This window comes from Sardina pilchardus, chromosome 23 (genome assembly GCF_963854185.1).
Source record: "Sardina pilchardus chromosome 23, fSarPil1.1, whole genome shotgun sequence".
In the NCBI taxonomy this organism is placed as follows: Eukaryota; Metazoa; Chordata; class Actinopteri; order Clupeiformes; family Clupeidae; genus Sardina; species Sardina pilchardus.
This window is the reverse complement of record NC_085016.1, coordinates 10,889,580-10,910,541: the sequence shown is the minus strand read 5'-3', so window position 1 is coordinate 10,910,541 and position 20,962 is coordinate 10,889,580. Positions and strand designations below refer to the sequence as shown.

Below are 20,962 nucleotides of genomic sequence, written 5' to 3'. Positions count from 1 at the left end.
CGTAGACAGGGCTCAATCGGAGGGGTGGGATAAACAGTTGTCTTTCAAATTCCCTCCCCGCAATAGGATAACGCTAAACAAATCATCTTCTTGTTTTCAAGTAGCAGGATGCGTAACCTTCCCTCTCCACGCAATAGGATAACGCTAAACGAATCATCTTCTTGTTTTCAAATAGGATGCGTTACCGTCGCAACTTCTGGTCGCATGTCAGTCACCATTATGTTAAGCCCACCCACTGACTCTATACACGCTGTGATTGGCCCGCTTTTATTTTCCATTTCTCAGCTCCTTAGCTCTACGGAGCGTTGCTAGACTGCCCCGCCAGCCAAATTACATTTGCTGCCGCTAGGGGCGTCTAGATTTCTAGGCTACATACAGACGGCATCTCGTCATAATCGTGGTTACCGCCCCCAGTTACCGTGTTAACCATGGCTGAAACACCCCCCGTGGGGGAAAACATTTGTGTTCTGCTAGCAAGTTAGCCCATTGACTTTCATGTGTGATGTTAGCATGTTTTCCCCCACAGAGGGAGCGGCAACCTTCTAACCGTCTGTATCTATGCTGTTATGATAGAAGATATAGCCTAAATGTATAGTCAGCTTTTAAGAATAAGCTATCAACACACACAATGAGTAATGTAGCAGAGATCAGGCAAGAGCTGAACTGTTCAAATTCTGAAAATGGGCAATATAGGCCAGCCTTCATAAAAAATGTTTGATAACCTTAAAGGGACACTTCACCGATTAGCATTAAGCTTTGTATCTTTAGAAATCAGTCATGTTTTTGAATCGTCGTGCATCATTCCCTCAGTTTGCCTCAGTCAATGATGTAAAATTATGATTTTTACATCACTGAAAGCAGGAAGTCCAACATTGAAATCCGTATTTTTCCCATCTCAAGGCAAACTGAGGAAATGATGCACGACCATTCTAAAAACATGACTGGTTTTCTTTATACACTACTCAGCCAGGGAGCGCCAGATCATAGCATTCCACCTGGCCGATGTACTAGAGAAGTCAGTTGAATGTCAGCAGTCTGTCTTCTTGTTCGTACAGATAACGGTGTATGTTTTTTTAAACTGCTATATGAATAAAATTATCATAAAATATCATAAAATGTGCATGTTATTTGTGTTCCCCAGCCCAACTTCCCTTTCTTAGTTGAAGAGCTGGACGACCATGGGTGTGAGTGGTGTGTTTCCAGATTGCTGTGCTGGGTGCAAGGTGGGAAGGTTCCCCTCCGTGTCTGCAATCCTAATCCATTTCCCCAAGAGTTGCCACAGTGCCGACCCTGACTTCTTTGACCCAAATAGATCCAAGGGATATAAGAGGCTCCAGACTCGTGCTACGAAACACTGAACCCCAGGTAGTCGAGGCTGATGTTATGCACACATAACAGACACAAACTGAAAATCATCTGGCCCTTGTATTGCCTGGTGAGCTACCTGAACAGTGGTCAGCAAGCTCAACTGGCAGCTCTCCAGCCGAAGTGGTCCCACGTGTTTATTGCTCACGAGGATGACTTTAGGAAGACTGCGGTAGTCACACACCAGATCCCTACAGCCACCGCAACACCAATACAAGAAAGGTCAATGGGTCCAAAGTCCAATACAAGAAAGGTTCAAAGTCCATGGGCCGCCCTGGTTGTTCTGGCAAAGAAAAAGTCATAGAAGAATCCCTCACAAGCCTCACAAGCCTCATAGGGCTAGGTGCAGACCAAGAAAAGACTGCCTTCACCACACATTTTGGTCTGTGCTAGTTTGAGTGCATGCCCTTTAGTGTCTGCAATGATCCAGCCACGTTTCAGAGGCTATTGCAGTGCTGCCTAGTCGCCCACGTCTACAATTCTGCTCTCATTTACCTGGACGATGTTATTGTCTACTCACCTGACTTCAACACCCACTTACAACATCTTGAGCAGATTTTTAGCTGTCCACAGACTAAAGCTACAGCCTTGCAATCAGGTATTATGGCTCTGCTTACTGCTCTGAGGTCCACACAGATGCGCAGGCCTCCCATCCTCTGCTTTGCCACTACCAGGTTGGATGTCCATGGTGAAGCAGTCACCTGCAGTGTAGCTCAGACCAGATGTTATCCTGCAGTGCTAGAAGAGAATGGTGGAGTGGCTCTCCACCCCATTAAACAATGTTGACCACTGTTGATTCCAGGGGGTGGCACCACTTTTTTACCATGTTTTTTTACCACAATTTTTGAGCCTGTGGTATCCAGTAGGGTGAATCCTATTTCAGAGTTTCCTAACCTCGCAGAGTTGTAGAGGATGGCCCCAGTGGCTTATGTTATGGGAGAAGAAATGTTTCCAGGTTATCAAGTTCAACAGTGACACAGTGGTTCCTGTGTCAAAGAGGAGAGGCATTATCCTGTATGACATTATCTAGCATTAGGGACAGGTGAACTCATCCTGAGCAGACATTATTTATTTAGAACGGCAACATAAAAACTAGAGGTGGGCATACCGATCCAAATTCGATAGTATTGGCATTGCCATCGATATTGGTATCAGACAGATACTAGCGCGATGGGATCGATTCTTCAATTTCTATTCACTTCCAATTTCTGTTGTCTATGTTCACAATATGTTGCTCCTGTTTCACTAAGGACTAGCTTACAGTCATGCGAACACCACTCCTATCACGTCTTGCATGCCTGCTTTGTAATGTTTCATTGTTGAAATGTTTGTAAATTGTTAGAAGCGGAAATCACAAATTCATTAATGTAACTGGTCATGTAACTGTATAAAATTGTAGCATATTGATGTTTCATTCACATCAAAAATCATGACATACTGCTCCCCCCTACATAAAAGTACATAAACTGCTTTTAGTAACAAATGTCGGTATTGGTATCGGCAATGCTGGCCCTTTATTAATTTGGTATCGGATCAATACCAAATTTTGCAGTATCGCACACCACTCGTAAAAACCCAGTCAGCACACAACATTGTCATCACAATGGAAAACGTAACACATGTCTTTTCTGGGCAGATGATTGTTGCCAACTGCTGCAAAACAGTTAGCCTCTCAGCTGCGTCACTGCCTTTTTCTGGCTATTGGTTCTGCTCAAAGACGTGTCTCCAAAGTTGAGGTGCTTTTCTCTCCCTCTCATGCACACAACTGGCATGTCATCGTTTCTCTGCACCATGTCTCCTTTTCGGGGAAAGCAAGCACCCATCATGTTGATGCGTCTTGATAGGTTTTCATTCAATCTAAGCGATCAGCTTTCCCCTAAAAGGGGGTGGGGGATGTGCAGTAAATTCAAAGTTCCGGGATGTGCCGGTAGAGGTTGTTGTCCTCGTTTTGGAATGATGAAGAATGTCAAGGGTTACATTGACAAGGCCTGCTTTTCTTGAAACTGACGATGCTTCTGGTAAACATTTCCTTTTTCTTCAGAAAGTCATTTACCACACATGAATGACACATGTTGAAAGATACTTGCTCTCGTGGTAGGTTGCAGTTTTGCAATTTCAGGTTACAGGCTATACCCTCTAGTTTTTACCACCATTTCAGGCTAACACAGACACACACAAACAGACACACAAACAGACACACACACACACACACACACACACAACACACACACACACACACACACACACACACACACACACACACACACACACACACACACACACACACACACACACACACACACACACACACACACACACACACACACACACACACACACACACATAAACACACACCCACACACATACACACAGAGAAAGAGGAAGCCTCAAGTTCCAATGAAATACACACACGCACGCACACACACACACACACACACACACACACACACACACACACATCCTGTAGTCTAGGTAGACTCCTATTATCACTGCAAAACGAGAGCTCATTCATTCAGAATTCTCCTCACACAGCTGGACCAGTGGATTTATGAAGGGGCCAGTGGTTGTGGTTCTGATGCTGTTATTAAATGGACAGTCAGTCACAGCAAGGTAAGATGCATTAACATTCAATTTAACATTGTGTGAACTTTTATCATCATTAACAAGCAGGCCACACCGGGCTCATACTGTAACATGCATTGCATTAAAATCAATGAAACCGGCTCTACTGTTATAATGATATGTACATTTGATAGAATAAGACCAGTCTTCTAAAACTATTTTTACACTCTGCGAAAAGTGAGATAAGATCAAGAAAAAAAATCCTTCAAGGTAGACATAGAGGAAATTTGACTAGTGCAAGTTGAAAATTAGTTTCCGAACTTCCACAAATCTGACATTTGAGCTGACAGACAGCTAACTTCTCTATGTATAATATTCCATAGTAAGGTAACCATTGACTTTAGGAATAATAGTTTATTGCTTTGTCTCTAATGGTCATAATATAGAAATGTTATTTTGTTCCTTCTTCTGAACAGAGTTTTCAAACAGACAGAGCCAAGAAATTATGACTATACCAAGTACCACCCTCTGCCTGAAGTGAGACACATTGTATCCCCTTCCTATTGTTTGATATTAATGTTGTCATCCCCAGCTTTAAGTTGGACAGCCTTTGTCTGTGTAACACCTCTCCACGACAGTGGATAATCAATATCAGATTGTACAGTAACAGTAGACCTCTTCACATGTAAAAACATTACTGACAACACATCATGCAGGAAGTGCGGTAACTTGGTAGTATGGCAAGAAATTTGTATTGTATTTAATGTAAATGTAAGAAATCCTATTTCATTATTTCTCAACTTGCAAATGATGCTTATAGATCATGGCTTGGATGAAGAAGACTGAAACTGAGAACCCTGAGATAGTATCCACTATTACCTATGGGAAGTCCTATGAGAACAGAGACATCACATTGCTCAAGGTAAACGTTGGATCTTGCTGTAACAAAGAAAAGGGAAAAAGGGCCAGAGCATGTGGCAAGTAAAGAGAAGACTTTGACACATTTTGCCAAAAAGGTGTGACGACGTAATTTAAAGTTATGAGTAAAAATGACATAAGAGGAAGTGTTCCGTATAATGTTTTTATATTGTCACATAATCCAGGCTAAACATATCACAGTTGTAATGTATACAGAGCTTCCATATGGCTATATACTATAGTATTCTAAGAATTTTATTTTGAGTTGTTAAATAGTGCAGCAGCAACAGTTTTCACCAGGATAGTTCAGTTCTGCAGAAGCATGAACCTTTGCACAGGGACACAAGTACTGGGTGGTGGTGATAATAATTATATTATCATTATTTTGATAACCCTGAACCAGAAATCTCCGCTTCAATTGTTTGGGACCTACCGTTTCCAGTTATATTCCTTTATGCCGGAGGATTTTATAGAGAAAGTTGTTCATACACTTATAAGCTAGTATTGATAGTACATTGTTTTTCAGCAAATGTATGAAGACATTCTCAAAAATAGGCCTGCAGCATTTCAGGCATAATATTTTACTCTAATCATGTTAGTCTAATCTATTTCATGTCACCAACATGAAAAACAAAAAAAAATAATTTTTATCCTGGTTTTATCCAGTGCTAAGATTTCTGTACTTGAAATCAATGCAAATTATTGCATACACCATTATATATTGGCTCGTTTACATATTTATACATAATATTTCAGAAAATTTCCGATACATTGTTTGTGATGTATAATGTAAATAATCAGCTGTGGTAGTTTTGAGGGGATATCAATTACTCAAAATGTTTAGCCTATTCACTTGTAATATATTGCTGCATAAGCGTATACTAGACATCAACAGGGTGATAATAACACACAAAAAGCTACCAATTCAATACCATCACTTATTTTTTAACACTAAATCTCTATGAGACTTATTCCCCTCAGATGGTACTGACCAACCCCTCTGGCTCAAGGACTATAATGTCTGTCTAACTAAACTACTGGTAAATGGTTTCCTGTTGATGAATCAAGCAACAGTCCGGAAATATCGGACATTCCTCACATTTTTGAATACAAGTGTCCTCTGGTTGGTGGTCACAGAACAACCCAACCATTTGATGTTTTTGTGTAGAGTTTCATTTGCTTTCTGCAAAAACAGAATGAGTTTGGTACTTTCACACTTTACAAAGATTTTTTTTTTTTTTTAAGGCATCAGATTATTTTAACCTCTTTTATCAAGGAGATCCATTTGAATAGCAAGTTCTCTTAAATCTCATAACTTCTATAGATTGGCTTGAATTCCACTGAAAACAAAAAGGCCATCTGGATGGACTGTGGTATCCACGCCAGAGAATGGATCTCCACAGCTTTCTGCCAGTACTTTGTGAAAGAGGTGAGGTGTTTAATTGCACTGTCAAAGCCTTATACAGCTCTTTCAGATACCTTTTATTCAAATACCCTGACCACTCTCTCAAACACAGATACTCCGCACTTACAAAACCGACGCCAAAGTGGAGGAGATGCTCAAGAACCTGGATTTCTACGTCACCCCTGTGCTGAATGTGGATGGCTACACATACACTTGGAAAGACAACACGGTGAGTCTCAACAATCACAACTAAAACATTTTAAAGAAATTCAACACTCACATTGTAGTTTCCAATAAAAAATACTATAAAGAAGTGACAGTATGAGGGATGTGGTGGAGAGGGTGATAGTAAGAAGACAGGCTTGTTCAGGTATTGTCGTGTAAACCTACTTTTGAACAGGTCCAGATATTGGCTGCATTTCCCAGATTCGTTAAGAAGCTCTTAAGTGCTAAGAACTTCTTAGGAGAGCTCTAAGAACGTTCTAAGAACACCCCTGAGAAGTTCTTAACACTTCTAAATCTGGGAAACCTGGCCATTGACAGTGAGGGATACTGTAGTGTAGATAGAAGATAGGATGCATAGAAAAGTATTACATAATCCCTGACTATATGGTTTATTTCCCTTGGCTTTGTAAATGACCACTTCTTCAGACTCGGCTGTGGAGGAAAAACAGATCAGAAGGTCCCGGCAGTTGTATTGGCACAGACCTCAACCGTAACTTTGATTTCCTTTGGGGGAGTGAGTACCTTTCTATACAGCTGACCAAGATTAAAAACGTAATGTTGTACAGCTCTAAAAATATAGATGTATATTTAACAATTGTATTGTGTTCAAAGGAGAGATGGAATTGATACCTTCTTGTGAGAAATAGAAACTTTGGCGCAATACAGTACATGTGAGACTCTGATACTGGGTTCGCAGCCATTGGTGTATCCTCGGACTGCAGAGACGAAATCTACCCTGGTCCCAAGGCCAATTCAGAGAACGAGACCAGGGCTGTGGTGGAGTTTGTTGGGGCAAGGAGTAAAAATATCATCTGCTTCCTCACGTACCACTCCTTTAGCCAGTTGATCCTCTTCCCATATGGTCATCCCAAAGTCAAGGTCCCTAACTACGATGAGCTGGTAAGATAAGAGTGATGTGGGAACAGGTACAGACACCACTGACTGGAAGCTCTGTAGCTCCTATAGTACATGTTCTTGTGTCATCTGTGTTCCTCAGACAGAGGTGGTGAACTCTGCAGCCAAAGCCATAAAGGCAGTCCACGGAATGAACTACGTAGTGGGCTCCGTAACAGACACAATATGTAAGTATTCATTCACCAATTGCAATTCTCAGTTACCCAGCGTTATGATCTCCATGGAGTATAATTACTGTATTTATCAGTGTACGGTAACACTACACTTAAACTCAGTATACTGTACAAAGTGCATTATAAACACAGTGCCATGATGTTGCCCATATAACCTAGAGGATCACAGTGCCATACAGTTTCTTTTAGCCCTGGATAATGTGGCATCAATAATGACTTTATGAGTTAAAAGAAGTTTAAAATGCATTGTGCTACATCAGTGATGGGTCATAAATGGGTTATGTTAATCGTTATGAGGCTTTATGAATGTTTCATTACTCTACAGTATGTACAGTAGTCAGGGTTCAGATGCAAAAGCCTCTAAATCCGTCTGACCACTTCTCTTTTAAATGAGCATTTTGTATCAGGCTCCTATAGGGTTTCGCCTACAAATCAATATTTCAGACCAGGAAGAGTATGGTATTTAGTGAGGTTTGAAGCTAAATTATTGAAGTAACTCACACTATATGTGAAGAGCATTCACTCACCATCATTATCTCATTTTTGACAAAAAGTGGATTTGAGGCTTTTGCATCTGAACTCTTCGTATGTACATGTACTGTGCATATATATACACACACCATATTTTTTGTTTATCTGTGTGATAATACAGTGGCTATTGCCTTTGCTTTTAAGTGTATTCATATAGGGCATGCAGGGAGACTAATCTAGAAAGAACTGTGAAACAAATGCCTTGCGATGGAATCTGCATTTTCCCCAGACTCATCGGGAGGTTTGGCCATGGACTGGGCTTATTTCATCGGTATCCCCTATGTCTTCACCTTCGAGCTCAGGGATGAGGGTCAGTTCGGCTTTGAACTCCCAGAGGACCAGATTCAGCCCACCTGTGAGGAGGCCTATGAGGGAGCTCGCTCCATCATCACCTACGTCCACGACAAGACCTTCCACAGTTCTGCTGTTAGCGTAGTGGCAACTCTGTGGACAGCACTGCTGGCCTCATGGTTCACGACTAGTACCACCCTGCTTTAAAAGAGGGGAACTTAAACGGATATTCCACCATTTTTGGAATTAAGCTCATTTTCCACCTCCCCCAGGGAGCAAAACAATTTATATTTACCTTTTGTTGTAGTTGTATCGCCAGACTGACAGAACAGCTGGATGAACGGGAAAAAGGTACATATCAATTGTTTTCCCGTTCATCCAGCTGTTCTGTGATACTGGCGAGGTAAATATCAATTGTTTTGCTCGAGGGGAGGTGGAAAATGAGCTTAATTCCAAAAATGGTGGAATATCCCTTTAAGTGAACACAGTTTTTGCCCATTGTTTACACACTAAAAATGAATGTTTAGACTAAAGCCTCAAAACCAAAACTTCTTGTATCCATACCTTAAACACAGTGTAACCATTTACTTGAAACACATTTTCTTCTTTGCACTGTTTGTAAACATGTGTAAGCAAAAACTGTAAATATGTGTGAAAAAGTGTGTGAGAAGAGCAGAAGAAGGTCAATTTACAGTATATGTGTATATTGGGTATTTAATTATGTTTAGAAATGTAACTACTTCTGGGAATTTATTATGTTGTCACATTTTGCTCTGTAGTATGGAAAAAAATGTTTTACTATCCATACAAAGTAAATATCCAAAAACAGCCACCCTGAGCGCAGTATGGGTTTGGAAATCATGGCTATTGCATGATGTATTGTTCAACGATTCAACATTGAAACAGTCCAGATACTGAATGCTGAATGCAGATGCACATACACATTTTCCAAAACATCACAAATGTAAACTTTGGTCCAATTGAGATTTATTGGTAACATTTAAGACAATACACTGCTCCTACATTGATAACAATACATTGTCATCAACATAATTCATGTTCAAGTAGTAATATATTATACTTCCTTCAGAGCTTGTAACATGGACACTTCCTGCGCATTGATTCAGTAAGACTGCTTGATCCTTTAAAAAATCGAAAAAAGGAAAGAAAAAAAAAGGGCAAGCCAACTGCTTTGGACTGTACAGAACTGAGCGCCATGGGAACAGCAAGGGTCAAGGGTCAAGGGTCAGGGTGTTGGGTACTGGTCAAGCAGCCTTGGGACCTACTATTCATCTGTAGGGCTTGTGACATGAAGTCATACTCTTACATACCACATGGAATTTCTCTCTCTCTCTCTCACACACACACACACACACACACACACACACACACACACACACACACACAGAGTGAGAAGAAACCATAGGGTTTCTATTCTATAACTATTCATCTCAAACAACGCACCATACAAACATGTACAGAGCTGCTACAAGAGAAAAAACAACCCAGCTTCTCTTCCCCAGGCAGGTCATTTCACAAGGGTCTGTCCCCTTAGTCCTGACTCCGCCTTTCAGCAGAGCTGCCCTAAGACTGGTCAATTCAAGGAAACTGTCTGGGCGGTAATTAGGAATACGCTTCTTCCTTGTGAGAGAGACCAGATACACAAACATACAACATCACAAGTCAGCATTTCCCTTTTGACCAACTCTGTTTCATTCTTTTTTTTTTTTTTTTTTTTAAATGTTAAGTGACCTTTTTTTTTTTTTAAATCCAGCATCAGTTCACATTTGTACTAAAAAGACTCCTAACAGCATATCTCAGTACCACTACTCATCTGTCAGCTACTTACTTGTCTTATGGATGAAAACAAATTCAAAAACTGATTTGGAAGGCTGACCTCAAAACAGTTGCTCTTTACAAACATATACAACTACTGTACAGTGTTAGCCACACTAGTATCCCCACCCAAAGCACAATTCCGTGGGGGGGGGGGGGGGGGGAGAGGGGGGGCACCCTTCGAAATCAACAATGCACATTTACAAAAGTGGTCCTCCACAATCATGACCAATGTCACTCATACCCATCATAAATATAGCACTCTATATTAAATAGTTACCTTTTTTGATGTATGGAAAAAAAACAACAAATCAAAAAAACAAATATACAGTACATGTTTCCAACCGGTTGGATATGAATGATTGAGAAGAGCGCATCAGGGTTAGGCATGACAAAAACTTCATCCAATCCCAGGTCACTTAGTCCCTGGCTCTCATCCGTGGTCACTCATACAGTAGCTCTCTCATGTATCTCCTTTATATACATACGCAATGCGAAATCGTCCTTACAGACCCTTGACCACTTTAGACACCTTTAGGAGTGCGTCAAGGTAGAATATTATGAGACTACTTGGAATGCAGCAGAATGGAGTGTTTTTTTTTTCTCATGTATTTAAAGATTTCTCTGTGCACTCCCCATTCTTTATACTTAAGATGCTCGAACAAGGCTTCAAATATTGCTACTTGGTCTTCATGTATCAAAACTTCACTTGAGTAGGCCTACAGTACCTCCCATCTCACCTCCGTCATCATCACCCTGTTTACATTCACATACGGGACCTGGTCTCAAACCCGCGTCAATCCAATAAATAATTTATAAATTAAGATTAAAACGAAACAAAATAAACAAATCTTGGTCAGTCTGAGATCATCCTGACCTCCTGAACTAAAATCAAGGAGCACTTTCTCAACAGGTCATTTGCATACTGTACATTTGGACATCCTTTGAGATCTCGCATGGCACACAATGTTTAACGGTGGATTGGAATGGGAGTTGTTTGCTTATGATCAACCATATTGGACTTATCTTGACATGTTGTGGGGTAGAGTGCCGATAGCTCTGTGAGAGGGTCAACATCGCAGTACGACAGATGACGTTAATGCTAACCTAATCCGCACTGCTGAAGGTGCAAATACTTAAAGACCAAATGTATATTCAAGAAAACAATAACTGATCAACACAAAAATGCGTAATGCAGTTTTACAGCATGTCTATATATCATATCATATCTGCCTGATGCCTTGGATGTGTTGTACCTAAACCAACAACTTGAAAAACGTAGAAAAAAAAAAAAAAAAACAGGAAAAAAAAATAAATGGAACTACGTCGCTAATAGCTGTGGCTGGAATGAATCTACTGCTTACTGACTGAGGATACTGGCTTTTGGCTCATAAAGGATGTGTTTGAAGGTTTTCTGCTCCACTAAAAATATACAGTATGTGCACCGACAGCCTTGTCTGTGCTAGATGACCGTCCAGACGGCCGGCGCCAGACACAGTGTGTGACACGAGTCCACAACCTGGAGACAGAGCTTTTGACACTGTAACTAAGAGGAGAAAAGAACCAGCTACTTTACACAGACACACAGTCTCTCCCTCCTACTCTCCCCTTTTACACGCTGATGTACTGTACGTGTGCAGTGTGAGGGCCTCTCGGAGGTAAACACACACACACACACAGCCTTACACACAGGCTCTCCTCCTACTCTCCCCCTTCTGCACGCTGATGCACTTTTAACTTCCTCCTCTGTCAAGCCTCACCCCTCCAGGAGTCTTTTGATTGAAATTGGCCTTTAATGCTGTAATCAGTCCTACTGATATTTAGGCCACATATTATGAATAGTGTTTTGTTTTTAAAATTCTTTTTAGCGAAACTACTGAAGAAACAGCTGCAGCCATGTGAAAGAGAGAGAGAGAGAGAGAGAGAGAGAGAGAGAGGGAGGGAGGGGGAGAAAGAGAGAGAGAGAAAGAGAGATGAAGCTGATAAATACTAGAGTCTTATTTCCTCTCAGGCTACCTCAGCCGACTCAGGGCCCTCGGCACTGGTCATCCCCATGTGTATAATGGTCATGATTTAAAAACATAAAACTGTTCATAAAAATAGATCACTGATTAAGACTGTCACAGCTTTTACACAGACACGCAGAGACACACACACACACTTGCTTCCAAGCACAAATAAACACACACACACAAACACACACACACACACACACACACTGAAGTATGGTGTGTGTTTTTGGAGCAGGGCAGATGGGATTGTCACAGTAGGCTGCTAGGCTTCAAAACACCAAGGGTGGGAAAAGAGGGGCGTAGTGTGTGTGTGTGTGTGTGTGTGTGTGTGTGTGTGTGTGTGTGTGTGTGTGTGTGTGTGTGTGTGTGTGTGTGTGTGTGTGTGTGTATTTGAGAGGCATGGGACTGCTCAGGTTTCATCAAAGAGCTGCAGGTCAAGGCGCACTACGATCTCGCCCGTAGGGACTTCGTGAAGCAGCAGCCGTTTGGTGATGGGCCCCTTGGAGCCCTGGTCTTTCTTAATGTCCGCCAGACGGATCTCCGTCCTGCCCAGGAAATCTGGGGAGAAGGAGAAAGCGGGTGACCGACGGAGTGAAACACACGAGGAGGAGAGAGAATCTGAAAATCTTTGTCTGAGTAAGCAAGTGTGAGTGGCTATGCATTACCGTTCAAAAGCTCAGACATTTCAAGTCCACTCCATTATAAGAATATCAGCTGAAATCAATTTCATTGTTTTTTTTTTTAATCAGGGCAGCAGTTTTCAGATTCCACTAGTGTAGAGCCCGTTTGTTCGTATAACATGAAATTTGGCACTGCAAACACCTGTGCCATTAGGATGACACCCACTAAATTTGAGAGTAGTCGGATGAGTGGTTCGAGAGTTATGCGTGGAACAGACAGACAGACAGAGTGACACACAGACAGACGTTCCTTGAGTGACTTCAAACTTTTGAACGGTAGTCTATGTGGGGGGGGAAAAGGCAAGGAATTAAGTGTGTATCAGTGTGTTTGCAGGTACATACTGTATACAGTTTGAAGGTACACTTGCAATTGTATTTATGCTTGTTCCGGAATGTTATACATTTATTTATGTGTGTGTGTGTGTATCTGTGTGTGTGAGATAGAGAGGAGCTTCTCACCGTCAGGGGAGAACTGGTCCCTCTCGAAGACGGTGACACACAGCACGTCCTGCTCCAGGTCTTTGATGAAGAACTGGCAGTTGGAGTTCCATTTGGGGTTCAGTGTGTCCTGCAGGGTCTTGGTGATGTGGCACTGGGACCCCATCGTCACCTCACAGTAGGGGTTACTCTTCCCTGAACACAAACCATCAGCCACCCATGAGAGGACTTGAGCCTACGTCAGGCTTTGAACCTACGTCAGGCTTTGAACCTACGTCAGGCTTTGAACCTACGTCAGGCTTCATGTTTTTTTTGAAAGAGAGAATCCCGCACACTGTCCATTATGTATGCAAACATTTATTCACAGTATTCACAAAGTGAATTCAAATGAGGAAGGTCTATGACCGAAACGTTGTGAACACTGTGAATAAATGTTTGCATACGTAATGGACAGTGTGCGGGATTCTCTCTCTTTTAAGTAGAGCTGGTTAACCTATTGCAACGCACCTGTCCCCACAAAAGAGGTGTGCAAAAGCATTTGTAAACTGAGTAGAGCCTTTTCCAGGCTTCATATTTTTACCATAACCAATGCTTCAATTCATTTGCCACATCCACCAACACCCACTTGATTAAAATATGATTATAAACATTCACAATTCTACATTACTGTATATTGATGTGATTTTCACTCGGCAGACACTTTCACCCGATCATGGCACTTAGAATTCAGGACCAATAATCAGCGCTTCAGGACGTTAGGAGACCTTTCTGAGAAACAAACATCATTCTAGCGGACATGACCCTTTGAAAGGACACGCACAGGAAGTGCACTGTCAGTGTGAGAATGCATTAGCCACCATTTCAGTTTGATTAGATCTTATTTTTGTGTCAAGTCGCTCACATTGTTCTGCTATTCTGAACAAGAGAAATGACGCAGTGGAAAATCATGTTCCAACAGACTCTGTGAGGACAGAGAGCACTCAAGGCTACGCCCCATTCAGACACTCGCATGCAATGGAGTAGTTGCACGAAAGGCTTTTCGTGGGCTCGGTTGTTTCCTGGGGAGCCAGGTGTGTTTGAACCTGCCGCAAATCTGAATGCAATTAGTGTCTACACCTCCTTCTTTATCGTACCGTGCTGATTCACTAGGTGCAACACCCAACAGGATCCGTGTACACACTAACTACTGTACATTTCAGAATAGCAGCAGGTTCAAACACACTTGGCTCCACAGGAAATAAACAAGCTCACAGAGAGAGAGATGCAAGTCAATAAGGATGAATTATTAGGTGTGTCTGAAGCGTTTTTACGGAAAGTGTAAAGAAGAACATGCAGGAAAACTACTACTAGTAGTCGTAAACACTGCCCTCTCATCAACAGGCATTTACAAGATTTCACTTTATACTGTAGTCAGACACCATGTTTTGTGTGATGCAGCTAACAGTGCTTGATTTAGGCTCACGAGTTAACTTCATCCAAAGACAGAAAGATGATGAGACAGACTAGTTACCATGGGAACGGCAGGGCTTGAGTTCAATCCCTTCAACAATGTTGACCATGAGTCTGCCGATGCCTGTGGCCCTCTGGGAGCGAACTGCCGTAGAGAAGGACAGTTAGAACATACAAACATACAGAGTCAACTGTCAACAGTTAACAAGTATTACACGGAATAAACAGATGCCTTGTGTGTGTGTGTGTGTGTGTGTGTGTGTGTGTGTGTGTGTGTGTGTGTGTGTGTGTGTGTGTGTGATATGATGACATACCTAGGTAGGCCTTTTCTCTCTTCTTTTTCTCGGTCTCAATGAAGAGTTCAGAGGCTGCCTTAATCTTCTGCACCCACGCCGTCCTGTAACACATGGACACAAGAGTGTGTGTAAGTTGTGTATATACAATATGCATCCGAATGTTTACTGCTATATGAACAAATCTGAAGCTTTTATTTTTGGGCACATACGTGATGAATGGTTGTGTGTGTGTGTGTGTGTGTGTGTGTGTGTGTGTGTGTGTGTGTGTGAGGAAAAAGAGGGTGTGAGAGAGAGATTGTTCATGTGGAAAAGATGAGGATGAGAGAGAGAGAGTGAGGATGAGAGAGAGTGTGAGAGAAAGTGAGAGAGAGAATCAGTGTCTATGTGCCCTACCTCTCATTGATGCTCTCGGCCCGTATGGTGTAGACGCGGTCGATGTGCGAGATGTGGAACAAGGGCTCGTCTCCGGAAGGGTCAGTGGGGAGCTTCACCAGAACCTCGTTCAGGAAGATGGGCTATGGAGTTCAGAGGGGGTCAAAGGTCATGAGAGGACTCTCACATAAGGTGACAAAGACCCTCGCAGCTCTGAACCACTGATCTATAAAGAATACTTTAATAATCTTTATAGATCAGTGCTCTGAACACTACCATCCTCAAACAACAACCATCTCACAAATAATACAATTTGTTGATTTGCTTTGTATCATCCTGTTTACATTGTAGTGTATGTTGTGTGGTGTCTTAAGCTGCTGAGACCTTGAATTTCCCCTTGGGGATCAATAAAGTATGTATGTACTGTATGTACGTATGTATGTATGTATGTATGTACTCTATCTATCTATCTATCTACAGTATCTATCTATCAATTCCATTTCAATTGCAAAGCCTTTACTGACATGAACAGAGTTCTCGTTTAAATAGTAAAAGGAATCAATATCACAGGCGGGCTGGAACTCACCGTCTTGTACATGCGATACTGCAGGTGGGACTTGGCACTGAACACCTTGTCGGAGCCGGACGAGCCCAGCGGCTTGATGATCTGGGTGAGCAGCAGGAAGTCGTTGAACAGGAAGCCGTACAGCTCCTTGTTGCTCTTGGCCTTGTAGAGCTTGCCGCTGTGCAGGAACTTGCGCGGGCCCAGGCAGTTGGTCACCGAGTTGAACACCAGTTGCTTGTGGTGGAAAAGGGACGACAGCGCGATTGGTTCAAAGTTCAAAGTCATGTACTTATAAAAAGCATTTACTATAAGTAATGAAATTCCTTGTGCTCAAGTGTTAAATTAAAAATTAAAAAGAAAATTGAAACAAATAGAGGGATTGGGGAGCACCAAGGGACACCCAGGTGAACTGGTCTATGAACACACAGGTGAGAGTGTACAGTAGCTCTGATAATGTGGGAATCTCCATACTGTACTGCCTAATGTCATATTATATATTATGTGGCCTAAATATGGGTAGGACTGATTACAGCATTAACGGCCAATTTGAAACAAACAGATTCAAACAGATTAATTGACGCCTGGAGGTGAGGCTTGATGGAGGAGGAAGTTAAAAGTACATCAGCGTGCAAAAGGGAAGGGAAGGGAAGGAGGACAGCCTGTGTGTAAGGCTGTGTGTGTGTGTGTAAGGCTCTGTGTGTGTGTGTGTGTGTGTGTGTGTTTACCTCCGAGAGGCCCTCACACTGCACGTGTGCCTGGATCCACTCCAGCCGGTCGGAGTTCTCCTTCTCCCGGACGCCCTCGTTGACCTGCGAGCACAGCTCCTCCGCCTTCTCCAGCGCCTGCCGCAGGTGGCTGTGGTCGGGGTGACTCTCTGGCGTGTTCTCCAAAATCTGACAGACACACACACACACACACACACACACATATATATGAAGCACATACAGACACTACACATATGCTGATATCAATATACACCTCCTAAGGCACCTCTTTTGGTCATAAAATACTAACTTAACTTAATGTTATGATCTACTGTACTTGTCAGGCTGATGTTAATATATACAATATTGTACAATATCGTCCATTTTTGCATTTTGTCTGTAGGACAGCACCAAAAAAGTTAAAAAGTACTGATGAGTGCTGTGCCCGATTATACTGTACATTCAAAGGAGAAATCAGCACCCAACCCAGCTCAGTTTAGATTAGCGTATTGAGTACTATTTTTTTGTTGTTGTTGTTGCATTTTGTCTATACCAATTTACAATCTTGATAGCAGTATAAACTCAGTAATAACCACAGGTCTTTTACAAACATGTTTTTAATGATGAGCTTAAAAACATAATGATATGTATTGACAGTGTATACTTGAAATGAAATGGTGTGTGTGTGTGTGTGTGTGTGGTGTTAGTTGTTGGTACCTACATTCTTGATGATGAGGGGGTAGCGGGTGACCCTCTGCATGGGCTTGAGCAGGAAGCTGGAGAGGGGCATCCCTTTACACCGCGGGTCCATGGCCAACCTCTGCCAATCACAACACAAAACACTCATCAGACACCACACCACACACCCACAGCTCTCCCACCCTCAGCTCTCCCACCCTCAGCTCTCCCACCCTCAGACCCACACACACACGCGCACACGCACACCTTTCCATTCAAAAAAAAGTTTCTCTTTTCAAGAAACTTAAATACATCCCAGGCACGACACAACACACTCACAGCTCTCCCACCCTCAGACATACACACACACACACACACACACAAGCATACTTCCATTTTAAAAAAAGTTTCTCTTTTTAAGAAACTTAAAAAACACCCCGGGCAGTCCCCCCTCACCTTGACGAAGTCCTTGAAGTCGGGCGCCTCGTCGGTCTTGTGCTGGATGAGCGTGGCGCCGTTGAGCTGGCAGCTGCAGAAGCGGATGTAGGGCTGCATGTGGGGCAGCTGCGCCGTCAGGATGTCCCCGATCATCTTGACCGGCATGCGCTCGCCCGACATCTTCTTCCGCACGCGCAGAGCCCTGGAGCAGCGGGGGGACGGGGGGGGGGGCAATTAGGCCTGCACGGGTGTTCGTGTTCACGCAGTGTGTGTGTGTGTGTGTGTGTGTGTGTGTGTGTGTGTGTGTGTGTGTGTGTGAACGTGCAGCGACAAGAGTACGTTTTTGTATCTACCCATGAATCTTTAAGGATGTGTTTACAGGGGAGAGGACTATTAGGCCTGCACGGGTGTTCATGTTCACACAGTGTGTGTCTGTGTGTGTCTGTGTGTGTCTGTGTGTGTCTGTGTGTGTCTGTCGCGACAAGGCTGAGTTTTTGTATCTACCCATGAATCTTCAAGAATGTATTTACTTAGGGTTAAAGGTTTGGGTGGGTCGTGGGTGTGTGTGTACAGTGTGTGTGTGTGTGTACAGAGCCTCAAAGTGGGTGACAGTGCAGAAAGTAGGCAGCTGTGCATATGAAAGTAAAAATGGTGTGTGTGTGTGTGTGTGTGTGTGTGTGTCATACTTGAGCAGTTTGATGTTGCACATGATCAGCTCCTTCCAGTTGACGAAGATCATGGCCACCTCCTTCTCCGTCAACAGCTCCGACTCCAATAGAGGCTTCTGGAAGATCTGTGGGTCGGGTCGGCACGGCAACATCAGCTCAGACAGGCATGTGCCTCCTCTAGTCCTCCAACACAACACTGGTCTCCTTCAGAACACTCCTTACAGCTATATTAAGGGCCTCTCTCTCACAGGGTAGATAATAAGAGCAGAGGTGAACATCCCAGGGTCCAGAAAGTAAAACACCTGCACCGCACGCCGGCGACCCGGGTTCAATTCCCGCCCCGTGGTCCTTTCCAGATCCCACCCCCGCTCTCTCTCCCTTTCACTTCCTGTCTAGTCTTTCTCCACTGTCACTGTCAATAAAGGCATAAAATGGCCAATTTTTTTTTATATATATACAGAAAGTAAAATTATCTGATCTATCTGGCTGCTAATTAGGATTTGCTGGTTTACTAAATGGTTGGATCAAATACTTGGGAGGACTTTTACTTTCTGAACCCGGGATGTCCACCTCTGAAGAAGAGATAAGTAGAAGAGAGATGGGGAGTGGGTTTGGGACATTACCTCAGAACTGAATTGAACCAACACATAATATACACTATAATATTAATATGCTCAATATGCTCCTCTTAAATTGGCAAGGAGGTTGTGGTTTTTTAGGTCATTTTACGGGAAGAGGGTACGGTATGATGGTGCTCTGTGATCCCCACCAAAGAACATTTGAGTGAACACTACAGCACTAATGTCACTTTCCTCAACCGGTCTCCCAAAATCCTCACAGCTAATAAACCAGAAGGTTAAGAAATCTCTGGGCCCCCATGAACTGCTTGTATAAGGCTTGAAAGCCCATTCCATATGTGCATGAGCGTATTGGTGTTTGTAGCACCCACATGATTATCCAAACATTCTCAAGAGTGAGTGTGTGTGTGTGTGTCTAGCACTTCTTGGCTGTTACCTCGGTGACCAGCTGCAGGTCGTTGACGTAGTTCTCCTCGGTGACGATGAGCTCGTGGATGTAGCCCTGCCGCTTGCGTTCCATGGGGGTCAACATGTCCAGGAGGTGCAAGTCGGCGCACCCTGCAAGGACACACACATGCGCACAGAACTCAGCATGGATCATTGTCATGCACACACACACACACACACACTTACAGACACACAAAGGTCAGCATTTTCACTTAAGTTCACGTACACACAGACACACACATCCAGTGTAGCTTAGCAGGCATCTCACACACATGTAGCATGGACCCAATTTCAAAATGTAAAGACTCAAACAGGCACAAACAATTTCAACCATACACACACACCCAGAGCAAGCAACACACATGGAAGTTGATCTTAATCTGTTACTCACCCAAACCCTAAACATACACGTTATCTGTGTTCCTTTTAAAGACATTATGCATGCTATGACCAATCTTACGTGAGGGCACACACACACACACACACACACACACACACACACCCCAGATAACATTCAGTCCTGTAGTTTTCTGCTGCCGCCCAGTGGCTCTCAGTGCACTCTGCTCTGTAAACTTCAGCAGATTCTCACTTGCGGTGTGGTTCTTACTTGGTTAACCCTGTCACCTTCAAACAAATTGTGTTAACTTTGGTTAACTCTACTGTAGGTGTGGGTCACTCCAGGCAGCTTTCTCTTACTCCTCTTACTTCTCCCTCTCCCCTTCTCTCAGGCATTCTGTGGAACTGAGCTCGCTGCAGTGTTGCTGGCTGTTTTGCAGAGGCATTTCAGTGCTAAGATAAACAAAGCTGGGTCTGCACACTGAGCTCCATGTATAGTGTTTTTTTAAATCAAGTGACGTTTCGGGCGCACGCCCTTCTTCAGACTTCTAGCTTTGTTTATCTTATGCTTTTACTTTTTGGAATCCGGCACCTGTTAGCCTCTGGATGCACGCGCCTGCTCTCTAAGATTTTGCATTTCAGTGCTAAGACATTGACATACTGGACATTCAATGAGATTCTGAGACAGCACACATCAGACACTGATATCACATGAAGGAAAAACACCAGTTCATTTTTGCCATGGAGCTTTTTAATTGTTATACATGTCATTTTCTATAAAGACGGCATGACACTTTTATTAAAGCTAGGAATAGTCTGTATATATTTTCATTTTTTTTACATTCATTTATGATAAAATGCTTCAATAACTGAGTGCAATGGATACGTTTTTGGATTTGTTGTGAGATTCAAACAGAAAAGCATACCAGTCTTCTGTTTTAAACACAGTATAATAGATATCCAACATGAAGCTCTTACAATGTTGTTCTGTTTTGTGCTTCTCAAATATCCAAGCCATCTGTGACATTATATCCCACGTCCTCAAAATGTTAAGGGAGCTGGAGGGTGGGGGTGGAATCA

General features: G+C 42.8%; 2 protein-coding genes across 2 annotated transcripts in view; one reads left to right on the top strand and one right to left on the bottom strand.

Moving 5' to 3' along the window:
* Window positions 1-3,831: 3,831 nt before the first annotated feature.
* Window positions 3,832-9,413, top strand: LOC134071638 (carboxypeptidase O-like). Its single transcript, XM_062528434.1, has 9 exons — window positions 3,832-3,975; window positions 4,404-4,464; window positions 4,748-4,849; window positions 6,170-6,274; window positions 6,363-6,479; window positions 6,902-6,989; window positions 7,173-7,375; window positions 7,473-7,557; window positions 8,324-9,413. Exons 1-9 carry the CDS (start codon window positions 3,914-3,916, stop codon window positions 8,590-8,592), a joined length of 1,092 nt encoding a protein of 363 aa, XP_062384418.1. The 5' UTR covers window positions 3,832-3,913; the 3' UTR covers window positions 8,593-9,413.
* Window positions 9,356-20,962, bottom strand: part of itsn1 (intersectin 1 (SH3 domain protein)) — a 54,690-nt gene continuing 43,083 nt past the window's right edge. The window contains exons 29-39 of the mRNA XM_062528430.1: window positions 19,536-19,657; window positions 18,540-18,646; window positions 17,872-18,055; window positions 17,459-17,557; window positions 16,759-16,926; window positions 16,055-16,267; window positions 15,490-15,611; window positions 15,115-15,197; window positions 14,862-14,945; window positions 13,373-13,546; window positions 9,356-12,791 (exon numbers count right to left, since the gene is read on the bottom strand). Of these exons, the coding sequence (XP_062384414.1) occupies window positions 12,643-12,791; window positions 13,373-13,546; window positions 14,862-14,945; window positions 15,115-15,197; window positions 15,490-15,611; window positions 16,055-16,267; window positions 16,759-16,926; window positions 17,459-17,557; window positions 17,872-18,055; window positions 18,540-18,646; window positions 19,536-19,657 (1,505 nt within the window). The 3' untranslated portion in view covers window positions 9,356-12,642. The remainder of the gene's footprint in view (window positions 12,792-13,372; window positions 13,547-14,861; window positions 14,946-15,114; window positions 15,198-15,489; window positions 15,612-16,054; window positions 16,268-16,758; window positions 16,927-17,458; window positions 17,558-17,871; window positions 18,056-18,539; window positions 18,647-19,535; window positions 19,658-20,962) is intronic.

What these genes read in the sequence shown, in the direction of transcription:
- LOC134071638 (XM_062528434.1), top strand. Translation starts at nt 3,914, where the DNA reads ATGAAGGGGCCAGTGGTTGTGGTTCTGATGCTGTTATTAAATGGACAG. An exon ending in GCCAGTACTTTGTGAAAGAG is followed by an intron (nt 6,275 to 6,362) that starts GTGAGGTGTTTA and finishes TCTCAAACACAG; the next exon opens with ATACTCCGCACTTACAAAAC. An exon ending in CTTTGATTTCCTTTGGGGGA is followed by an intron (nt 6,990 to 7,172) that starts GTGAGTACCTTT and finishes CTGGGTTCGCAG; the next exon opens with CCATTGGTGTATCCTCGGAC.